Consider the following 22,557-nt stretch of genomic DNA (forward strand, 5'->3'; position numbering starts at 1 on the left):
GATTCAAACTCATTTAGACAGAAATTCAATGAAAGGTGAACCTGAATATCTTCCCGGAAGGAATATAGCAACATTAGCGACGAATCATTTTTTGGCTTTCGAATATAATGCCACAGGGTAACAAAACTGAAAATAAAACACCTCACATGTATGTTGAAAATCTCTCCACTATATCGGTCGGTGATACTGATTGTTTGCACACACTTTACGTAATATGACAATACAAACTCAGATGAATTTTCCAGTGAAGTTTCATATGATCAGTTAGTCTTCATTTGTCACGACGATTGAAAAACTTAACAAATCTTTGCCAATATCCCAGTCACTGATTTCACTGATACCAGTTGATGTCACTGATACGGTATCGATACTTCCATAGACATAAATAGACGGATTATACTTTTTTTCCATTAAATGAACTGCCTCTTCGCCATCTGTAATACGATACATACTTGTGAAAACAGATAACTTTCGCAGTTATCTTTCGTGGGCGTATAATACTGCAAGAGATCCTTTGGATTTCACGAAAATATAAACTATACAGAGGGTATTACAAAATTACACAAACAAACTTCGAGGTGATGTAGAAGGTTTCTTGCGGAACAGAATAAGGATAGGAACCCGTGTCCGGAAACGTCATCCAACGAAGCTATTGTACATCGAAGTTATAGGTGCTGGCACGTGTATACGTACTGTATACACAGGGTGAGTCCATCAAGATGTTAGAAACTTTTGGGGATGATGAAGAAGGGTAAATGTATAAATTCCAGTAAAGGAACTCTCGTGCAGAAACTAATGACTAGAAAATTAATAGTGAAAATCGTTCTGTTACCTCACAAAATGGAATACAAATACCAGTGGTCGTGTTGCTAAGATTGTAGGGCCGAAAGAAGGAAAAAATGTCTATTAAAGGTAGGCTCTAAAATGAGGTACTTGTTCATCTTCGTTATTGTGCCACACTTCTACTCTATGGAGCAAGTGCCCATAGCTCTTAAGATATACGTTTTAAAGCTTATGTTTAATAGACATTTTTTTCTTTTTTGGTCCATACTATCAACTCTGAAACTTGGCTACCCTACAATCTTAAAAACAACACTACCGGCACATATATTACTTGTCATAGGTATCAAAAAGATTTTCGCTTCAAGCTTTCAACTAGTTCGTTTCCGGTACAGGGACCTTACCTCAAACTGATGCATTTATCCTTCTCCATCATCCCCTGCATGTAGAGACATGTACAGGTGCCAGCGCCTGTAACTTCAACCCACTATAGCGTCGTTAGATGACGTTTCCGAAGTGGGTTCCTCTCCTCATTTTCTTACACACCACTTTCTACACACCCTCCAAGACGTTCGGTATAAATTTCGAAACACCCTGTATAATGAACTTGCTTCTTATGTTTCCCTTTCTTTTCTCATTGGCTTTACCAGTTTCGGTTCATGTTAACATTCTTGGTTGGACTTGCAATGAATTTTTTACTCTCTTGGGTGGGCTCATTTTCCTCACGTTTCTCGAGAAGTTTCATTTCACAAACACTGCACCAAATAACCTTTTGTATTAGCAGTTATCGCATTAGTTTTTCTATGTGATGGCAGGTATTGTCCTAGGCCGCGAAGTTGTTCATGTTTCTCGGTTGACAGTCGCTCACGTCGGACGTGTTTGCGTTTATAGTAGACTACGGATGGGTTTGCTCGAGATGCTGATATGGAGTAAAAGGGGAATGAGATGTCACATGGGCAGGTAAACTGTATCGGAGACAGTAGGTCAATACTCAGTGAACATTTATTAGGTTGTTTACCTATGATATTTTCTGTTAGTGACCTGCTCATTTCAGATGGTTTTGATTTAAGCTGTTACTATATGTATGTAATAATGTAATAGTGGTACTTATTGTATTGTAGAAATTTACTATTTGAAACATGAAACACGGCAGTTTTTGTGTTCTTATTTAGTTTAAAATAAATGATATAGCTGTTATAGATACGGCCACTCAACAGATCTGGAAATTTGGAAATTTGTGGTGAGATCTTATAGGGACCAAACTGCTGAGGTAATCGGTCCCTAACCTTGCCCACTACTTAATCTAACTTTCTGTAACTTACGCTAAGGACAACATACACACCCATGCCCGAGGCAGGACTCGAACCTCCGACAGGGGGATTTGTGCGGACCTCAACATATCTGTTGAGACATCTATGTAGTTCACGATTCCAATACAAATTCCTAAATTTGTGCACCGATGAAATATGTTTCACTAAACACGTAATTAATTTGAAAATATTATTAAAGGGCCGTAGATTACCTTGAAAAAACGATCTCTCTTGTCTGTAATTCAAATGAATCTTCAGGGAAGGTAAATAACAACTATGAATCAAAAAACGTGATTCACATAGCTTTTCGAGTTCTATACGTTGAAATACAGATCTCAGCTGTGACAAACTCAGGCTAGTGAACAACTAAAAGCCTTCTTATTTGGTGAAGAAACTGTTTACAATTGTTGTAACTGTTTGATTCGTGGTTTCCTGTTGCTCCTTTTCCTGAAAGAACCACGTTGAATAAGAGTGTTGGATGTGTTGTGTGACTTAACGGAATTTTTCCACAGCTTTTTTTTTTCGCACCTTGTGTTGTTACACTGATGGGAGCAGTACGTGCTCGACTAATCTGCTTGCTGTTGCCACACCTCCACTCTGTGGAGCGTAGCGCGCGACCCTGGCGGGGCCGGGAGGCACTACTGACGGCGTGTAGCTTGCGGTTCCCGGCAGGTCCCCACGAGCGCGCCGACGCGCCTCTTCTCGTTCATGAACCCGCTGGCCGTCGAGATCTGGCTGTACGTGCTGGCCGCCTACGTTCTCGTCTCCATCACCATGTTCGTGGTGGCCCGGTTCTCGCCCTACGAGTGGCACAACCCGCACCCCTGCGACACGGAGAACGACCTCATCGAGAACCAGTTCTCGCTCGCCAACAGCTTCTGGTTCACCATCGGCACGCTCATGCAGCAGGGCTCCGATCTCAACCCCAAGGTACAACGCTGGGGGTACGTGCTAGGTGTGCTCTGCCGGTAACTTCCCGCTAGTAGCTCCGTAGAGTTGACTGCCCAAACGCAGCACTTTGATAACATAAGAGTCAAAGTTCATTGTTTTCCTTGTTTTGGAAATGATAACATTTTCTGTCTGGACTATTATTAAAATTAATTATTTATAGTAGGAATTCCTCAAGTAATAGCAGTAACAACATAAATTTCTGAAGGAACCAACTAAATTTTAAAGACATGTACGTCAGAAGTATGATGAGCGTCATAGTGGCTATTAATGGTAAGCCGACACAAAGAAATGAAAACCTTAGTAATTAAATCCTTCTTCTGTCTTTTCGCACCATTTTTAGTATTTAGATACATTAAAATCCATGGAGAATAAATAAAAACTTTGAGGTTCGCCGATGACACTGTAATTCTGTCAGTGACAGCAAAGGACTTGGAAGAGCAGTTGAACGGAATGGATAGCGTCTTGAAAGGAGGATATAAGATGAACATCAACAAAAGCAAAACGAGGATAATGGAATGTAGTCGAATTAATTCGGGTGATGCTGAGGGAATTAGGTTAGGAAATGAGACACTTAAAGTAGTAAAGGAGTTTTGCTATTTGGGGAACAGAGTAACTGATGATGGTCGAAGTAGAAAGGATATAAAATGTAGACTGGCAATGGCAATGAAAGCGTTTCTGAAGAAGAGAAATTTGTTAACATCGAGTATAGACTTAAGTGTCAGGAAATCGTTTCTGAAAGTATTTGTATGGAGTGTAGCCATGAATGGAAGTGAAACATGGACGATAAATAGTTTGGACAAGAAGAGAATAGGAGCTTTCGAAATGTGGTGCTACAGAAGAATGCTAAAGATTAGATGGGTAGATCGCATAACTAATGAGGAGGTATTGAATAGAATTGGGGAGATGAGGAGTTTGTGGCACAACTTGACTAGAAGAAGGGATCGGTTGGTAGGACATGTTTTGAGGCATCAAGAGATCACCAGTTTAGTATTGGAGGGCAGCGTGGTGGGTAAAAATCGTAGAGGGAGACCAAGAGATGAATACACTAAACAGATTCAGAGAGATGTAGGTTGCAGTAGGTACTGGGAGATGAAGCAGCTTGCACAGGATAGAGTAGCATGGAGAGCTGCATCAAACCAGTCTCAGGACTGAAGACCACAACAACACAGATACATATTTAAAAGTCACAGCTTAATTATGTTAGCGTCAGTAAGGACCTCCATTACAATGGCAAATCGCCAGAAACGCGTACATCCGATTTCTTAAATTTTTTATATATTACATCACAATGGAGTATTTCCATATGATCAACACACAAAGTTTTCGGTAAATTAATATGTAGGAGTTACTTCATTGCGACGTTCTATAGAAACGTAAACAAAATCCGCTGATGTTCTCCTTGCGTGTCGACATCGCACTCTTATATAACAGCTCAAGCCCTGGTGATCAACCTATGCACTATATTTTCAAAAGCATCTGGACACATATTAGTGGTCATTCGTATGGGATTTTTCCACCCGGCATCTTTATGATGGCTGTCAGTTTGCTTGAGACACTTTCGATGAGGTATCCAAATAACTGTGTAGGAACGGCCGTCCATTCTCCCGCATGAGCCGAAACCAGGGAAGTCGATGTTCTAACTCATCACAAAGCTGTTCCATTTGATTCAGCTCGGGACAATGAGAAGCCCAGTCTTTTTTCAGGAATTTTATTGTTCGGAAACCATTGCCTCGCAGATGTTACTGTAAGATATGGCGCATTGTCTTGCTGGTACATACAGTTATCGTCTCCGAATTGTACCTGTTCTGTAGGCAGTCTGCAATGGTGTACAATGTGTCCATATCCTTCCGCACTTAACCGTTTCTGAAGAGCACTAAGATGACTACAAATGGAAATGGAAATGAAGTCCCATGCTTCTTTACAGAGCGTAGGGGAACGATGCGGGAGACCCGTACCGCTTTACTAGGCAAGGTCCTAGTGGAGGTGGGTTGCCATTGCCTTGCTCTGACCGTGATGGGGACGAATGATGATGATGAAGACAACACCCAGTCATCTCGAGGCAGGAAGAATCCCTGACCCCTCCTGGAACCGAACCCGGGACCCCGTGCTCGGGAAGCGAGAACACTACCACGAGACCATGAGCAGCGGACAAGATGACTAATGACCATAACTTAACTAAATAAAGCACTCCCAAACTGTCACGCCACCTGCTACTTTTCGCACTGTTGGCAATACTCATGAAGGTAGGTAACATTCTCTAGTTACTCGCCAAACCCAAACCCTTCCAACGGATTGTTTCAGAGTACAGCATGATTCATCACTCCAAATCACTCGCTTCTCTTCTTCCATTGTCCATTGGCGTCGCTCTTAATGCAGTTTCGAGCGTCGCTTACCACTGAGTACAGAAGTGTTTAGCTTATCAGGAATTGGTCGACCACTGTACTTCGTTCTTTATAACTCCCTACGTACAGCCATTGCGCCTAGCTCGACCACTGGTAGCACTCTGGAAGTCACGAGTGACTGCCTCAGCTGATTTCATGCGATTTCTTACAATCACCCTCCGCAATGCTCAAATGTCCCTATCCGTCAACACCCGAAGTCTGCCTGATATTGATTTAGCTTTAGCATTCCTTTGCATTTCCACTTCACTGTCACAACAACAACAGCCGTCCGCGGCAACTCTGGAAAGGTTCAAATTCCCGTGACAGATTTCTTACTCAGCCCAAATCCAATGACCAGTCCACGTACAATGTCATTGATCTTCCCCGACCAACCCATTCTGCTTCTCTACTGACAACATAATACCCCCTACCTCCTTTCGTGACGACTAGAGGTCAGTTCCGCATTACACAGGAGTGACCGAATAATTTTTATAAGATAGTGAATACTGCCGCTTTGAAACGACAGTAGATGAATTCTTGTAGTAAGTTTTCCATTAGAACTACGACCGTCTTAAAGAAGAGTTACGTTTGTAATTAGGTAATGTAACATATGGCAGTGGAATGTAGGTAGAACTGTTTCCCTGACAATGCTCATATTATCTTTGGTCACTTGTAGCCACCACGTTCTGAGAGCTTTATTTGTTAAACGTCGCATAGGGCACACGCAAAGTGATAAATAGGAGAGCAATAGGGCGTGAATTTGGTAGGAATTGTCGTAGTAAGATGTCTGCAATACTTTAAGTGCATAATATTTTCGTTTTTAGTGAAGTGCTACGAAGAAGAACGAATATTCATCGACGCACTCCATCGCGAGGTAGGAAGTTGTCTAACTTTAAAAATAATTGGCCTTTGCCAGCAATAAAAGACTGAGAATAGCATGTATCTCTAAAAACTGAATTTTTTTAACAAGTCATGTTTTTACAGCTATTACTTGAGAATGGCTCGACAGGCAAAATAAATAAATACATTTAATAACAGTCCTGGCGGAACATGTCATTTCTAAAATACTGCAGAATTGTGAACACAAGTAAACTGAAAATTCTTCTTATTCTTATATCTTGTTCCCACATTAGAGTAAACTTTATGTTTCATCAATGAAGCCATTTAAACGATGAAAGCATATAAAGACGCTTCCGTCGGTAATCTTCACAGCTACACTTTTTGAGGCGATGATAAATTTTTTCAGCACTACCCGTTTTCCCCATCACCGCGTCAAAAGCTATGTAGTGCGCAGTATCACCTGCAAGTTCCTTTCTGTACGACTTGTCCCCATGTTATTTTTGAGCTTCTTCTATGTTTATTCTCCTTCTTATTGTTATTCGTTGTACTGTGTGTACCACTTCCGTGTCTTTAACAATTTCCTATTGCGAATCAGCACTCTCTAGACGATTGCTATGCATCAATTTGTAACTTCCTGCTGTGAAAGGTATCGTCAGTCACCTTGATTATTTCATTTAAATTCGTAACAGGTAAATGTTAGGTTTGCTGAACTTTTTACAGGGTGACAATTGTTGAACAATATGAAATAAAATCGTCATAACCTCTGAACGGTTTGCGTTAGGAGTTTCGAAATGCACGGTTGGCCGCGGGGAATGTTGGGAATTAGTATGCGCATTTACGATTTGGTTTGGCGACGAAGCCAACTTTCATTTGGATGGGTTCGTCAATAAGCAAAAGTGGCGCCTTTGGGGGACTGAGAATCCGCTTGACGTGATCGAGAAGTCTCTCCGCCCTCAACGGATGACTGTGTGGTGTGCGATGTCCAGTCACGGAATAATCGGTGCGATAATCCTTGATCGTACGGTTACTACCGAACGGTACGTGACTTGATTTCGACAAGATGTGGTTCATGCCAGATGCAGCTCCACCCCATTGAAGCAGGAAAGCGTTTTATGTTCTGGAGGGACACTTTGGGGACCGCATTCTGGCTCTGGGGTACCCAGAACCCACTTGCATCGGCCTCGATTGGACGCCATATTATCCGGTTCTGAACACATCCGACTCCTTTTTGTGAGGCTATTTTAGAAACAATAAGCCCAAAACCATTGCTGGGCTGAAAACAGCAATTCAAGAAGTCATAAACAGCATCAACGTTCCGACACTTCAGCGGGTCATGCAGAATTTCGCTATTCGTTTGCACCACATCATCGCCAAGGATGGTAGGCATATCGAACATGTTATAACCTAAACCCAAATATCTGTACTGACGTTTACAAGTTGAACAAAGTGTATACACGCCGTAGTTTGTAACTATTTTCCGTTTCTTTTTTGTTTTTTTTTATATAGAGTTCAATAATTGTCACCCTGTACTTCTACAACTCACATGCAACTGATGGTTTTCTAATGGCTACCATTGAGGAAAAATGGGGAAGAGGAAAAAGAAGCTATCAAATGCTGAGCAATTTCAAAGGAGACAAATATTCAGAAATGAAAAGACTGGCTATGGACAGATAAAAGTGGAAGAGGCTTAAACCATGAGAAGACCTGCCGTAAGGCTAAATACCATACTACTACTACATTGTTTTTTACCAGTTCTTTATCACTGTACAAATAATCTCTTAAATTGCAGCCCTATAAAACTACTTGCAGACTGGTACTAGAACGCGGCATCATGTCTTACATGCCGAGCTATGCAGGTTCGACTCATGCTCCTCGATAGCACGGCTCGAATTTCCATGAGTCAAATTGTTTTAATCTGACACCTTCGATGTAGAGTGAAAACGTCACGGTACTCTACATTCTTTACACTTTTCAGATAACTTTCATAAAACATGTTTTCGCAGCTAAGAGGGGCAGATAGAGAACTATCGCCTTATCAGCTAAACACCTCATACGTCCAAGTTGCTGACAAGAATGGTATACCGAAGAATGGAAAAGAAAACTGAGGATCTGTTAGGTGATATTTGGTGCTCGCAAACGTAACGTTCGAGAGTGGCAGTTCTAACGTGGTGCTTTGCTTATGGACGCAAGACTTCACAAAAATGGAGACACGTTTATAATATTGAAACACTGTTCGACACGTCAGTTCTTGCAAGATGTTCAAAATTCAGAGAAAAGTAGGTGTAAGCTGCATGGGTAGCGTAGAATATGTACAAGAACCAAGAGACAACAACGAAGTGCTCGGATTAAAAAGGGTGTACATCGAAGAAACATAAGAAAGGATGAAGAGTGGGCTTGAAGTTCATGGTGAAAGGATATCAGTGATAAGATTCGTGGATGACATTGGTACCCTCAGTGAAGGTAAAGAAGAATTACCTGGTCTGTTAAATTGAGTGTACAGTCTAATGACTGCAGAATATGGTTTGATAGTAAACCGAAAGAAAACGAAAGAAATTGGGATTACCAGGAATCAGATTAGCCATAAACGTTACTTCAAAACGCTGACTACGAAGTAGACAAAATTAAGGAATTCTGCTGACTTGGAAGCTAAATGAAATATGACGGATGAAGCAAAAGTAGACAAAAAGCGACTAGGGTAAGCAAAGAGGCCATTCCTGGCCAAAAGAATTCTAATAGTATAAAAATTGGTCTTAATTTTCCTGCGAAATTTCTTAGAACGCACGTTCGGAACACTGCAACATATGGCAGTGAATAATGTTCAGTGAGAAAACAGGGAGAAAAGAGACTCGAAGCGTTTGAGACTTGATGTTGTAGAAAGGTGTTGAAATTTAGTTTGTCTGATAAGGAACGAAGAGGTTCCCTGCCGAACTGTCGAAGAAGGGAACATGTGGAAACCACTATCAAGAAGATGGGGCTGGATGACACCAGACGTGTTAAGTCATCAGGGAGCAATTTCCATGGTACTGGAGGATTAAGACTGTGGCAGGAGACAGAGATTTGAATACATCTACCAAAACTGAAGACGTGAGGTGGAAGTCCTAGTATCTGATGAGGAGGTTGGCACAAAAAAGAAATTTCGGAGCGTCCTATCAAACCGGCCACAATAAATATATCCCAGGAATTTATGTTAGCTTCCTTAACTTTGCTTCCTTTCTTAGAATATTTCCATACCCTGTTCCCAATGTTCGTCTTCGAGTTTCCGCATTATGCAGTACAGTAAGCTTCATCAGAATCGCTGGAAATTATGATACGACTATCTGCAAATATGCATACGGAACTATGCGATGTCTGCAAAACCATTGCGGGACACTGGATTTCCCATTGTAAGCAAACATGAGATGAATATCTTAAATTTATGACGGATGTCCTGTAGCAAATCTTTAGTTGTTTCTTCATCGAATACGTTGAACATTTTCACTGATCAGCACAAATTAAAAAAAAAAAAGCCTTAGTCTTCCAGTACTTTAGTCTTTTATCAAGACATGGTACTGTATGTATGCTTCCTGCAGTTAATAAACAACAGTGATTACTTCATTTATGGCTTACTAAGTCATCTTTCCTAAGGAAAGATGATATCTATCAACAATGAAGCTGATAGTATGCATTACTCTGAAACCTAGACTGTTGCATAGTCATACAACTTTTCAGCTGAAGTATGACAGTAACATCTATTCTAAACTTCTGGAACACAGTGTAGTTTCATTCATCACACATTTCGCATGTTCCTTTTCACGTAATACGAAATCGATTAGGAGAGAGTGGCGTGTTTACACAAGTGATATAATGGTACCGAGCATATCAGTAGTAATCGTTTTGTATGTCGTGGCAGGAGGTTATAAATTTTTACTCATTATTTAAAAGTCACTCACATCACTCATTACTTAAGACCCATGGGTTCCTTCTTTTCGTCATGGGATGCTCTATGGCCAAGTTTTTCTTCAGGTGTCAGCACTCCATTTGCCATCTATTTACCTGCATCAGTAAACAAACAATCCTGATAGAAGAACATCTGCAACTGAACATTATAGCAGAGGTTGAAAATACCGCTTCAGTTATAAATTTCTTTTTTTTCACACGACCGTTTTCGGACTGTTATAAGCCCATCCTCACAGGCAGCACACCGCGCCTGGTACACGCGGCGCTCGGGGACCACAGCACAGCTACGACACCTCAGGATGGGACTATAACAGTCCGAAACCGATCGTGTGAAAATAAAGAAATTTACAACTGAAGCAGTATTTTCGACCTCTGCATCAGTAAAGTTATAACATTGTAGCGATATCCCTCTTTGCTGAGTCGGTTACCCATAAAACTCCGATCAGATATATTTAATAATTCAGAGCACACCTAGCTTACCTAACGTAAAATAAGCACCCATGTCATTCTCAGCTAGCTGGAAGCATGGCTTGTTTATTTAACTGCATTTTATCGGTACGCACAAACCCTAAGTAGTCTATTTCTCTCCCCAAAGTAGTTCGCAGTCACCCACGTAACCAATGGCCTTTCACAGACCCTGCATGTCTTCAGTTGTAAAATAAGCACCCTATGTTTCAATTTCTGTGTTTATTTTAAAATTAGAATATAAATTATGTCGCTCTGTATGTTTCTTAATTTGTGTTATGTTTGTCTATGGAATGTGCATGAAGAGCTTAAATATTAATTTCTTATTTTTTCGGATTTTATAATAATTTTTCGCAAAACGCTACATTGTTATTTGTTTTGGAATGAATTTTTCTTATCTGTCTATCTGTGGGTGCTTATTTTCGAAGACTTCCAGGGTTGTCTCTGGTGGTGGATTTATAAAAATCACGAAAGCGTAAACGGGAGAAAGCCAAAACCAATGTTTTAAACGCACTTCTTTAATATTCTCGGAGAAAATACGGTTGTGAAGCTTTTCGAGCAATAATCTTCATTTCAGAAATCTGGGGTAATAGCCTGAATGAAAATCAGTTTTGCTTTTCTTTCCAAAAGGTCCACAACTGTGCATTCCGGCCCTTCCAGTTTACTGACGTCTTGGAAGTGCTACGTCCATAAACGACGGACAGACTCGTAATCTCTAATGCACAGTAGCTGCGCCTGCTGGTCCCAGAAAAGCTACAGTTTGCGTTTGTGGAAGGCCATATTACCAAACGTTTTCCTGCTTATTCAACCCACTTCATATCGTGTAATACTCTACTAACCCCTAGATATAGTCACTTCTCTTTTAACTGTAATACTAAATATGATTTATATTGAAATACTCGAAATAAATTTGTGCATTGTATAATGAAGTGCCTACAGTCATGTGGTAACTGACTTTCTAAACCAAGCCAGTGATAGGACATTTCAAGCCTTCAACTGTTCTCGGAAGATTTCCTCTGCGATGTCATATACGAGGTGTCCTTCCGAAGAATCGTCAGGTGAATTTTGAATGACGTTTCAGCAGACATTTGCAATTTAGTTTCTGCACTGTGTAGGAGAAATCAACCCAAACAGACAGTGTTCGTCACGTATTTCATGCGACGCCCAAAGTCGACAGAAAACGTCAATTTAAAGCCAAGCATGCAGCGCTGCAGAGTCGCTGGTGGACTTCTGTTTTTCTTCGTGTTTTACGATCCTTGTTAATACATATCTAAGAAACAAAAATCAGACTACACTAATTTTGGAACGGTATGTCGAATTGTCACGTAATGTACCGGTTTAAAAATAATTTTGTTTGTAATGCGAAACAAACCTGTGCCTTATGTTTACACTGGGCGTCGCATGAAAAACATGATGAGTAATAATTGTTGGGGCTGACTCTAGCTACACAATGCAGAAACGAAATTGCAAATATCTGCCGAAACACGACGGAAAACAAGCCTGAAAACTCTTAAGAGAGACACACTGTATACGGCCTCCGTAATTGTTTGATTCTTGCAGGTAATGGAACTCGCTTTGAATGTTTCCTCCGGTTGTATCCTACCGACGTGCGATAGGTTTCCGTCCTTATGATGTAGGTGGCATAATGATTCTTTATGTTTTACATCACCAAACATTCAGACCAGGCTCGAATAGTATTGTCCCGTTCTAGTATCGTAGCGTAAGCTTCCCAATGTAATACTTATTTCGGCGTCATAGGATACTTTCATTGTCGCATTTCATGGTGCAAAATGGAGTTTCGATCTATTCAATGACATTATTTTATTCATCTATGACCGAAAGTACTTGTTTTGAGAGTAAAACGAGGCCCTAGTTCCGAGAGCAGTTTACTACTGTATAAGTACCATTCTTTTCCTTCAGACACCTAATGACATCAGCATCGATTTTCGCTATTCTTGTGTCATCTATCGAATTGTGCACCTTCGCACAATATGTCTCTGTCATCGGCGGTAAGTCTCATAAACAGATGTCCTCGGTTACTGCACGGTGTAATTCATGAAGGACTGTTGGTACACTCTTGAAACGGAGGAGAAAATGCTGCCGGATTTCCGACCACCAGCGGTACTACTAAAATGGAGCCGCAGGAACACTAATGGTATTAATTCCGATATTTGATAACACACCTTACAACAGAGCACGTTAGTTCAGGTGCCAGTTCTAGAGATCTTATATTTTTGTCTGCGCATTCCTTTTACCGACATTAGTTAGCACCTTACTGAGGTCTTGCAGTGCGAGTCTACTCGTCCTTACGTGAACTGCTAGAAAGAAGTAATACGATGTAACAATCATTCAAGGCCGAAAGAAATACGATTGTATAATGTTGGTTCCATCTCCTATATCTCTCACTTACCGAGAGCCGCCTTGTAGTATGTATATAACATATAACATGGGTGCAACTGGGAAATGTAGCTCATGACTTTAGGCATTTCACGGTATAGTATTTTTTTGATGGACAGATCTTAGAGATTCGGTGCCATTGATTTTGATACTGTAACAGTACAATTCCATGGAATAAACACGGTGCAGACTTGTCAGAAAGTACTGCTCGTCAGTCTAATACATTTTAAAGGCAGTTGTGCATTCCCTACTCAATTTCTTCGAGGAAAACGTCTCTTGTATTGAGTAAAGATTTTAATTACATGTTACGTAAAATTTATTGTAGAATATTACTGCTTCACAAAAAGGAAGACTGGCCACTATTGGCTGTACAATTTTCATTTTATTAGCTATTGGCAAATTTCGACTTTATAGTCATTATCAGTCAACATCAAGATATGCTGCATAGAGCCTACGTCAGTGTTGCTTGATAGTAACTACAGAGTCGAAACCGATCAACAGAAAATTAAACAAAACTTGTACAGCCCCTAACGAATGATATTTTCTTTTGAGAAGAATATCGAGCCTGTGTACCCAGGTGCAAACAAAATTATCGCTACTCCACTAACTGAACAGTTTGCCTATTTTATCGCTTAATTTCTGTCGGCATATGGCAACGTGTAACTTACTCCGATTTGTCATTTACATTTTTAAATCACGAAAAAAAAAAACACAGAATAACGGTAATAGGAAGTTTCCTGACTGGAATATGGAATATCATACCGAGACGTATAACACATAACATTGCATAAACAAAACGATGGGAAACTGTTCCAGATAAACATTTCCTTTACAAACGTTGAATATATTTGAAATCAAAAAATAAATTTATCAGATCAGCACAGAATATAATTGATAAACAAGGGAGGAAGCGGATAGGAGCATTTCAGAAGTACGCCTAAAAAAAAGGAAAGAAAGAAATGGCGAATCATGAAGTAGTTAAGCATATAGGTCACAGACTGATATTGATACAGGTATCAACTGAAAATATAAAACTTCAGACTTTTGCTGCCGACGGATGAATTGTGACGCCATAATGCAGTTTCTCCTCGCAGCTGGCAGGGATAGTAAACAGAGTAGCCTACATATAGATACCACGGAATGAAGTCTTTACGAATTTCTTTCCGTGTTCTCAGCTGGTTAGTAACTATACCTTGCAGACAGGTGTGTGATCATATACGCATACGTTAGCATTTGAGAGAGAACGTGTAGTTGGTCTGACACAAGCCAGTTGGATTAATTAGTGAATCGCTCGACATCTGGATAGGAGGGCTGCCACTATTTGACGATGTTGATAAGAATGGGTGAACCATGGCCGAACACGGCATCAAGAAGTAAGTGGTCGACCTTCAGAGACCATAGAAAGTGAGGACGGAGCTGTCATTGGGGAGGCACTCAAAGCCACGGAATCATCATCATTATCTATCCGACGTGCAACTTGTCATAATGATACTCATAGTGATACCCCCCAGCACACATCTATTGTAATCAGACGACTAAAAAAGTCACTCGTACAGGTCTGAGACTGGCTGAAACATATCTGTTGTTGCCTCTGGCTCGCGGGCTTTTGGAGGACGAGGAGGAGATTAGTTTTAATGCCCCATCGACGACTAGGTCACTAGAGAACGAGCACAAGCTGGGATTACGGAAGTATGGAAAATAAAATCGGCTGCGACTTTTCAAAGGAACCATCGCAACATTGCCTTAAGCGATGTAGGGAAGTCATGGAAAACCTAAATGAGGATGCCTGGACGTTGGTTTCAACCGTCGTCCTCCCGAATGCTAGTCTAGTGTGCTAACCACGGCTCTACTTCGTTCAATTGCGGCTTTTGGAACGGGTGTGAGCAGTCGTGTAACCCAGCAACCGCCGACATTTCTCACGTGCAAAATGTCCTGCAAGATGTTGACCAACGGTACGTAACTAGTTTTAACTTCTTCCGCTGTCACCTCGATTGCGATGGATGGTGTCCAAGCACCAGGGCCTCCACTCCTCTTGAGATTCCCTGTTCTTCGTCATTAGCACTAGGCTGACCACAGTGGAACCGTATGCGCCACCTAACCAGCGTGACATGTGATAGCGCATTGTTGCCATACACTTCTACTGCCCCAGGGTGAATTTTTGCCACGATGGTCTCTGTTAAATGTAGGGTACGAATTACCGCTTGATTTTGCACTTTATAAGTCGTGTGCGCCATCTTGTTTTGGCTCCTTAGCGGCGTGCTCGGGCACTAAGGCCCGGGCGTTGCTGTGTGTACCGAGGCTGTAATGAAATGTGCGTATGGCAGCTTTTTGGCCTGAAATCCCCCTTAGGGGAGTTCAGCCGCCTGGTACTAGTCTTTTTATTTATCTTTATTTCGGGGACTTGAGCAACGAAGATAATGTGATAATGTGGACAACACACACACCCATTCACGAGTGGGGAAAATCCACGACACGGACGGGAATCAACCCCGGGGCCCTGTGATGTAGCGCCAGCAACGCTACCGACAAGACCACCAACTCCTGACATCAAGACTGTATTCATGAATGGCAGCACAACATGTCGAATCACCACACTGACACACAAGTTTGCAGTCAGAGTCCGTGGGATAACCATGAGAGTTCTCCAACTGTCATACGAAAGAGCACTCCCGATCACAACTCCAGGTGTAGGTCTAGTGTGTCTGGAGCGCAGACAGTTTGATTGCAGGCCCTCACCTGGTTTCCTCTTAACCAAAACTCGACCATCATTGGGACCCAGGCAGAGCCAGCTTCCGTCAGAAAATACAGCAGTCCTCCACCCTGCCATCTATTTACTTCTCGCTTGACACCATTGAAGTCGCTAACGGGGGTGATTTGGAGTCAGTGGAATGCACGCTACAGGTCGTCTGTCTCGAGCCTGACCTTGAAATAACCAATTTGCAAGAGTTCATGATATCACTGTGATGACGGTGCTTATAACACTAGCGTATACGTCGCTCTTCCCTAACAGCCGAACCTTTAGTTCCGTCACGGGAAAAGCCACATATAATACTCACGTATCTCACCGTAAAGTGAAACACGCTAATATTACCCTCTGTGAGGGTTTCGAAGATTGACCACGCATGTGTCTAATGGACAAAGGTATCATACTATAATTGTGAATTTGGTGAAATTAACAGAAAAACCAAACGGTCTTTAACGTTGGAAGTTAATGAAAGTGGTAAAATCATAAATTAATGAAAAAATGAACAGTCGCCTAATTAGGCACATTAATTTGGAAATATATGTTTAAGAAAATTGAATATTGGTTATTAGAGTTATTTTCGTTGAGATTTCCCTTTGAATAGCAAACAGAATACAAACTGACACAGTGCAGTCTGAACTGTGTGTAGCAGCAGTTACCAATAACGCACACACCAGTAAATTATACTAAGTAATTTTGCACCAAGCTCATAATAATGACAGCTACACTCAAGAGCATTACTTAATACTGTGTTATATGCTGTTTAAATTGGTGCTGCAGATGCAGGACGATGCCCCAGAGCCAAACGCTGAACATGATGGTCTTTCCTCCCGGTAGTACCACATAGCTGTCAGGAGTCTGGTCTTCTTGCAATCCTGATTATCGTGACCACCGCTGCCAGCAATCATGTACAACGGCTATATTCTTGCCAAGTCTTTCTATAAGATCGCAGAAGGAACATCCAGCTTCTCATAGCGCTATCACACGACCTTGTTCAAACTCAGTGAGCTGTTGATACTGGCGTCTTTGTCGCCTTAAAGACATTCTTGACTAACATCAACTCACCACGTCCAGGCACAAAGGTAACTAACGCTCACGGCCGTTACAGGACGTATTTAAAGCAAACCTGATTTGCATCTTCATAGTGGCGCAACTAGAATAGACATTCTGTTTCAGACGTAAAAACATGTGTTGTGATTTTTGCCCGTCAGTGTATAAGGCAATGCTTTCTCCCACTCCTAACAATATCCTGCCCCCACCACCGATCATACAGTGTGTTTCCTCACAACCGTTATCCAAAATATGTGATCTTTCGAGCGGCGCCACATTTTTCATCCAATCGCACATGCCACCTTTCAGTATTTCTATTTGGCGCCACCAACACATACTTGCAGAACCACTCCAAATTCACTTTCTCCAACGTAAATACTCTTGTCTAATAGCAATCCCAGGACACCTTCACCACATTTCTTACACTACTGCTTCCTCATTGCACCCATAAGACAGCCACATTGAATTATATTGCCCCAACCCTCGTAATAATCGCTCGAAATTTCGATTTTCTGTCCAGACTCTCGTCATTAACTTCCCACCCGTATCCTACCTACATTTTTCCGTATAACAATCCCATTGCATCCAACCAGTTATCCAAGGTTATCATCAATCACAAAATAACTCCAACAAAACGACGGAATGTCCAACATCAACAGCCTCCACAGCACAAATGTTAATTGGGGAGATGTATATAATGAGCCAAATGCTAATGATAAATGCAACATATTTCTTGATAAACTTATATCCCTTTCTGAACATTTTTTCCCAAAGAAAATTACTAAATGTAACACCACACAATTTTCAAAGGACCTTGGATTGCTACAGGCATTAAAGTGTCTTCATAAAGAAAAAGAAAACGGTATGAGACAGCAAGAACTAGTAAAGATCCGGAAATAGTTTGACACTATAAAAATTATTGTAACATACTGGCAAATGTTGTAAGGAAATCAAGAAAAATGTATGTTAAAGAAGAAATTAACAACTCTGGCAATAAAATAAAATCAGTGTGGAATGTTGTTAGAAGGAAGACAGGAAATGTAACAACTGGGGTAGGTAGTATTATTATTAAAGAGAATGAGACCAACCTAACTAACAGTACACAAGTAGCTAATATATTTAACAATCATTTCTTAAGTGTAGGAGAAAAAAATTGGTGAGGACAGTTTAAAAGAAAAAGCCAGGCAGTACGTGGAAGAGTCTGTTTCGAACAAAATTTGTCAGATTAAGTTTCACCTAACAACCTCTTGTGAAATAAGTAAACTAGGGACACCACAGATGTCAATAATTATCGGCCAGTATCCTTGCTTACAGCATCTTCCAAGATCTTCGAGAAAGTAATGTACTCAAGAGTGGTTAGCCATCTCAACAGTAGGATACTTAGTAAATCACAGTTCGGATATCAGAAGTCCTGTTCCACTGAGACGGCAATATACAATTTCACTGTCCACATAACAGAGTCTTTAAGTAGTAAAATCTCACCTATAGGAATTTTCTGTGACTTGTCCAAAGCATTCGATTGTGTGAACCATGACATTATGTAACATAAATTACAATTCTATGCTATAAATGGAATAGCATATGAGTGGTTTAAGTCATACCTACAGAACAGGAAGCAAAAAGTTTCCTTATATGGGTCAAGTGATTTAAATAAGTTTCCCACTTCATCTAACTGGGATGAAATTACATCAGGTGTTTCACAGGGTTCAATCATGGTCCCCTTCTGTTCTTGATATATGTGAATGACCTCCCCTCCTATCTGAAACAGGAAGCTGAACTGACACTGTTTGCTGATGATACAAGCATCATTATTAATCCAGTAAAAGAAACTCCAATTGAAAATGATACAAATAACACACAGTACTTCCAATTCTCTGCTGCAAAAAGTACAGTTCCTTCAATAAATATAACACATCAACAGTCAGTAGACAGGGTAGAGCATACTAAGTTTTTAGGTGTACATTTAGATGAGAATCTTAATTTGAAAATTCATTATTTGGATCTTCTAAAGCAACTAGTTTCAGCAACGTTTGCAATCAGAATAATTGACCATTTTGAGGACATAGAAATTAGTAAGCTAACATACTTTGCATACTTTCACTCTCTGATGTCATATAGAATAATATTTTGGGGTAACTCAACATTTAGACAAAAAGTATTCACTGCTCAAAAGAAAGTGGTTAGAATAATGTGTGGTGTTCATAGTTGCACAATTTGTAAGCATCTTTTTAAAAGATTGAGAATTCTTACAACGGCCTCACAGTACTTTTACGCACTAATGAAATTTGTTCTCAACAACATGGACCAGTTTAAAAACAACAGAGACATTCATGATTATAATACCAGAAAAAGAAAGACTTACACTATCCTTTACTCAACCTTCCTTTAGCACATAAAGGGTAAAATATGCTGCTGTAAAAATTATCGACATATTACTCTATAAAATAAAAAGTCTGACAGACAGCAGGAATAGCTTCAAAAATAAATTGAAATCATATCTCCTTGACAACTCCTTCTATACCACAGATGAATTCTTGAATAGGAATAAATAAATCTATAAATATAGTATACGCATTTTGTGCCATTTTAGGGAGTGGGGTAAATAATAGAAGTATTAATCTTTAACTCTGTAATATAAATATTAAAAAATCTTGTTTCATATGTGCATCTCTTGTGCACTTGACACGTTCCACATCCTAATGGCTACCGTACCGTGCAACTGATCAAAGGAACACGCAACCAACTAACTAAATAACTAAGTCCAGCCTGTCACCAATAATATTTGTATGATACGTTCTTTTTCATTTGTTGCACAACACATAAAATCCTGAGAAGACAGTGCTGAACTAAAGCACTGTATAAATATGAGATAGAGGTTGATATTCGAGCTCTGATACAAGCCATAGAAACATGTTTTCTACTACTTATGGTAAACGGCTACACCAAAACGTACAACGTAGTAAGTCAAGACAGCAGGCATAAAATAAAAAGAAATGATGAACATCAAATGAAATTTACCAAACTTTTAAGGAGTTAATGAAAATAGGGTAATAAAAGTAAACTGTGCAGCAAGGAAAACGTGTTATAGGGTGTTACAGGAAGAGATGGGCTGTTAAATTAAAGGGCATAATCCATGAATATGATAATTGTAATAACTATAATAACACGGTTCTTATTAAGATGTGGGGAATTAAAAATTCCTGCCTTGGTGACGGAAGTAACTACTGTAAGAGCTTCCCCCTCAGGAGAAACTGGAACGACAAAAAACTTGTTCCTTGTGCAAATGAGACATTTAAATGAAGATTTTTCGTCTTGTTACCTCTGTGGGACGCGCAGTGTATGAGAAACGCAAAATGAAGACTGCTCGCACAGTAAAATTAAACATTCGTGAAGGCATTCCTGATAACAAACTTCAATAATTCATAAACATGATCAATATCCAAAAGATACGTCGTGTAAGCCGAACAAAACAAGAGCGCTCTCCGTCATAAAGACTTTCAAACACACAAATGTTGTAAAAGAACGAAGAATATTTAGATCTGAATGTGCCGTATGCACGAAGAGCTCATTAGGGATGGTGTTCAGGCTAGGGTACAGACAGGATGGGAAAGGAAATAGGTTGTATTATTTATTCAGTGGAGTCATTATCGACGTAATGCTTCATCAAATAGGGAACAACGGAAAACCTAAATCTGAATGGTAGCAAAGAACGTCCGAATTCCATTTCTCTCGACTGCGAATCCTATGTGCTAACCACTTTCCCTCTTCCTGCCAACCACGATATCTGAGAATCCTTTTCAGATGCATAGGTAGCAGAGGGTGTGGAAATAAATGTCGTGCGTCTTATTAACATTCCGCAGGATGGATGTGTATTACCAAGTGGTCCATTAAAAGTAAATTTGTTTAGAAGATATCCATGACGGTAGTCATCGACACTTGTTATCTGACGCAGATTTTCCCTTTGAAATCCGGTGTATAAATTGAAGAGCACACCAAGCTCTCTGCAACATGGGTATTCGTACCGAGTAAGGTGGCAACATGTCAATACGCTGGCCTTACATTCGAGAAAGCGCTGTTTGAAATATCCGTTTGGCTATACAGTTTTATGTTTTCCGCAGTTTACCTGAATCCCCTTTGGCAAATATAAAGACGGTTCCTTTGAAAACTATTGGGTGAGCTCTTTCCACAATCCAAGCTTGTGGTGCATCTCTAATAACCTTGACGTCGACGGAACTTTAAATCCTGATTTGTCTCCTCCCCTTTGGACCATTACTGCTAAGTAGTCAACCGAAACAGTAAGCAGCCAAAACATGAAACAGTCGTACCTTGAAGAACATGTTTCAATACTTTTACATAGAGAGGGTGATTGGGGAGAAAGGTACATTCTTTGAGAGGTAATATTATTGGTGATGCTGAATAAAAACTTCAAATAAACATGAGCCATTTTCTTAACGGTATGTAATATACTGCTGTTGACAGTCACGGGCCTCAATTGCCTGTCTCCTTCACCAGCACTCATATGCGAATACAAAAGAATTGACGTTCGGCTACGTGGCTTTGCCTTTCTGATCATTTTAATGCGCAATTCAACTACTCAATTAGATTATTTACATTACATTAGATTCATTACATTACATTAATTAATTTACTTTAGATTACTTACTCCATTATATTACTGTTCGTGGGGTTGGCTCACGAGAGAAGTCTACAAGCGCAGGGTGGACACAAAGGAGGAAGTCCTCGCTCTTGTTTTACAAGCATGTGCCCAAGTAAAGGACCGTACGAATGAGCTCAGATCAGCAACACGGCCGTTATCTAAAACAGCCGCAATATGCATTGCAGTTGACTATGGACGTTCTGATCATCTTTTGTGAGAAAATTTACCCAATCAGACACGACGTTAGAACCCTATGTTTCACTTACTATCACCTGCATTGGTCCTCTGGCCACTTACTCATTAGTTTCCTTGGAAAGTATTAAGAACAGGAGGTACGTTCATATGACACTTTGTGTTCAGAATCACTAATACTATCACCCCTCAAAGCACGTACCTTTCCTCCTGACTCACGCTATATACAGGGTGAGTCACCTAACATTACCGCTGGATATATTTCGTAAAAATCATCAAATACTGACGAACCGATTCCACAGACCCAACGTGAGGAGAGGGGCTAGTGTAATTGTATAATACAAACCATAGAAAAATGCACGGAAGTATGTTTTTTAACACAAACCTACGTTTTTTAATGGAACCCTGTTAGTTTTGTTAGCACATCTGAACATATAAACAAATACGTAATCAGTGCCGTTTGTTGCATTGTAAAATGTTAATTACATCCGGAGATATTGTAACCTAAAGTTGACGCATGAGTACCACTCCTCCGCTGTTCGATCGTGTGTATCGGAGAGCACCGAATTACGTAGGGATCCAAAGGGAACGGTGATGGACCTTAGGTACAGAAGAAACTGGAACAGCACATTACGTCCACATGCTAACACCTTTTTATTGGTCTTTTTCACTGACGCACATGTACATTACCATGAGGGGTGAAGTACACGTACACACGTGGTTTCCGTTTTCAATTACGGAGTGGAGTAGAGTGTGTCCCGACATGTCAGGCCAATAGATGTTCAATGTGGTGGCCATCATTTGCTGCACACAATTGCAATCTCTGGCGTAACGAATGTCGTACACGCCGCAGTA

The 22,557-nt window shown here is 40.5% G+C and overlaps 1 protein-coding gene across 1 annotated transcript in view; it reads left to right on the forward strand.

Annotated features, from left to right (window-relative positions):
* The window catches only part of LOC126251972 (glutamate receptor ionotropic, kainate 2), a 403,333-nt gene that overhangs the window by 285,635 nt on the left and 95,141 nt on the right, over positions 1-22,557 (forward strand). Inside the window, exon 13 of the mRNA XM_049953123.1 lies at positions 2,763-3,020. Within this exon, the coding sequence (XP_049809080.1) occupies positions 2,763-3,020 (258 nt within the window). The remainder of the gene's footprint in view (positions 1-2,762; positions 3,021-22,557) is intronic.

The sequence above is a fragment of the Schistocerca nitens genome, chromosome 1, assembly GCF_023898315.1.
Source record: "Schistocerca nitens isolate TAMUIC-IGC-003100 chromosome 1, iqSchNite1.1, whole genome shotgun sequence".
Taxonomy (NCBI): Eukaryota; Metazoa; Arthropoda; class Insecta; order Orthoptera; family Acrididae; genus Schistocerca; species Schistocerca nitens.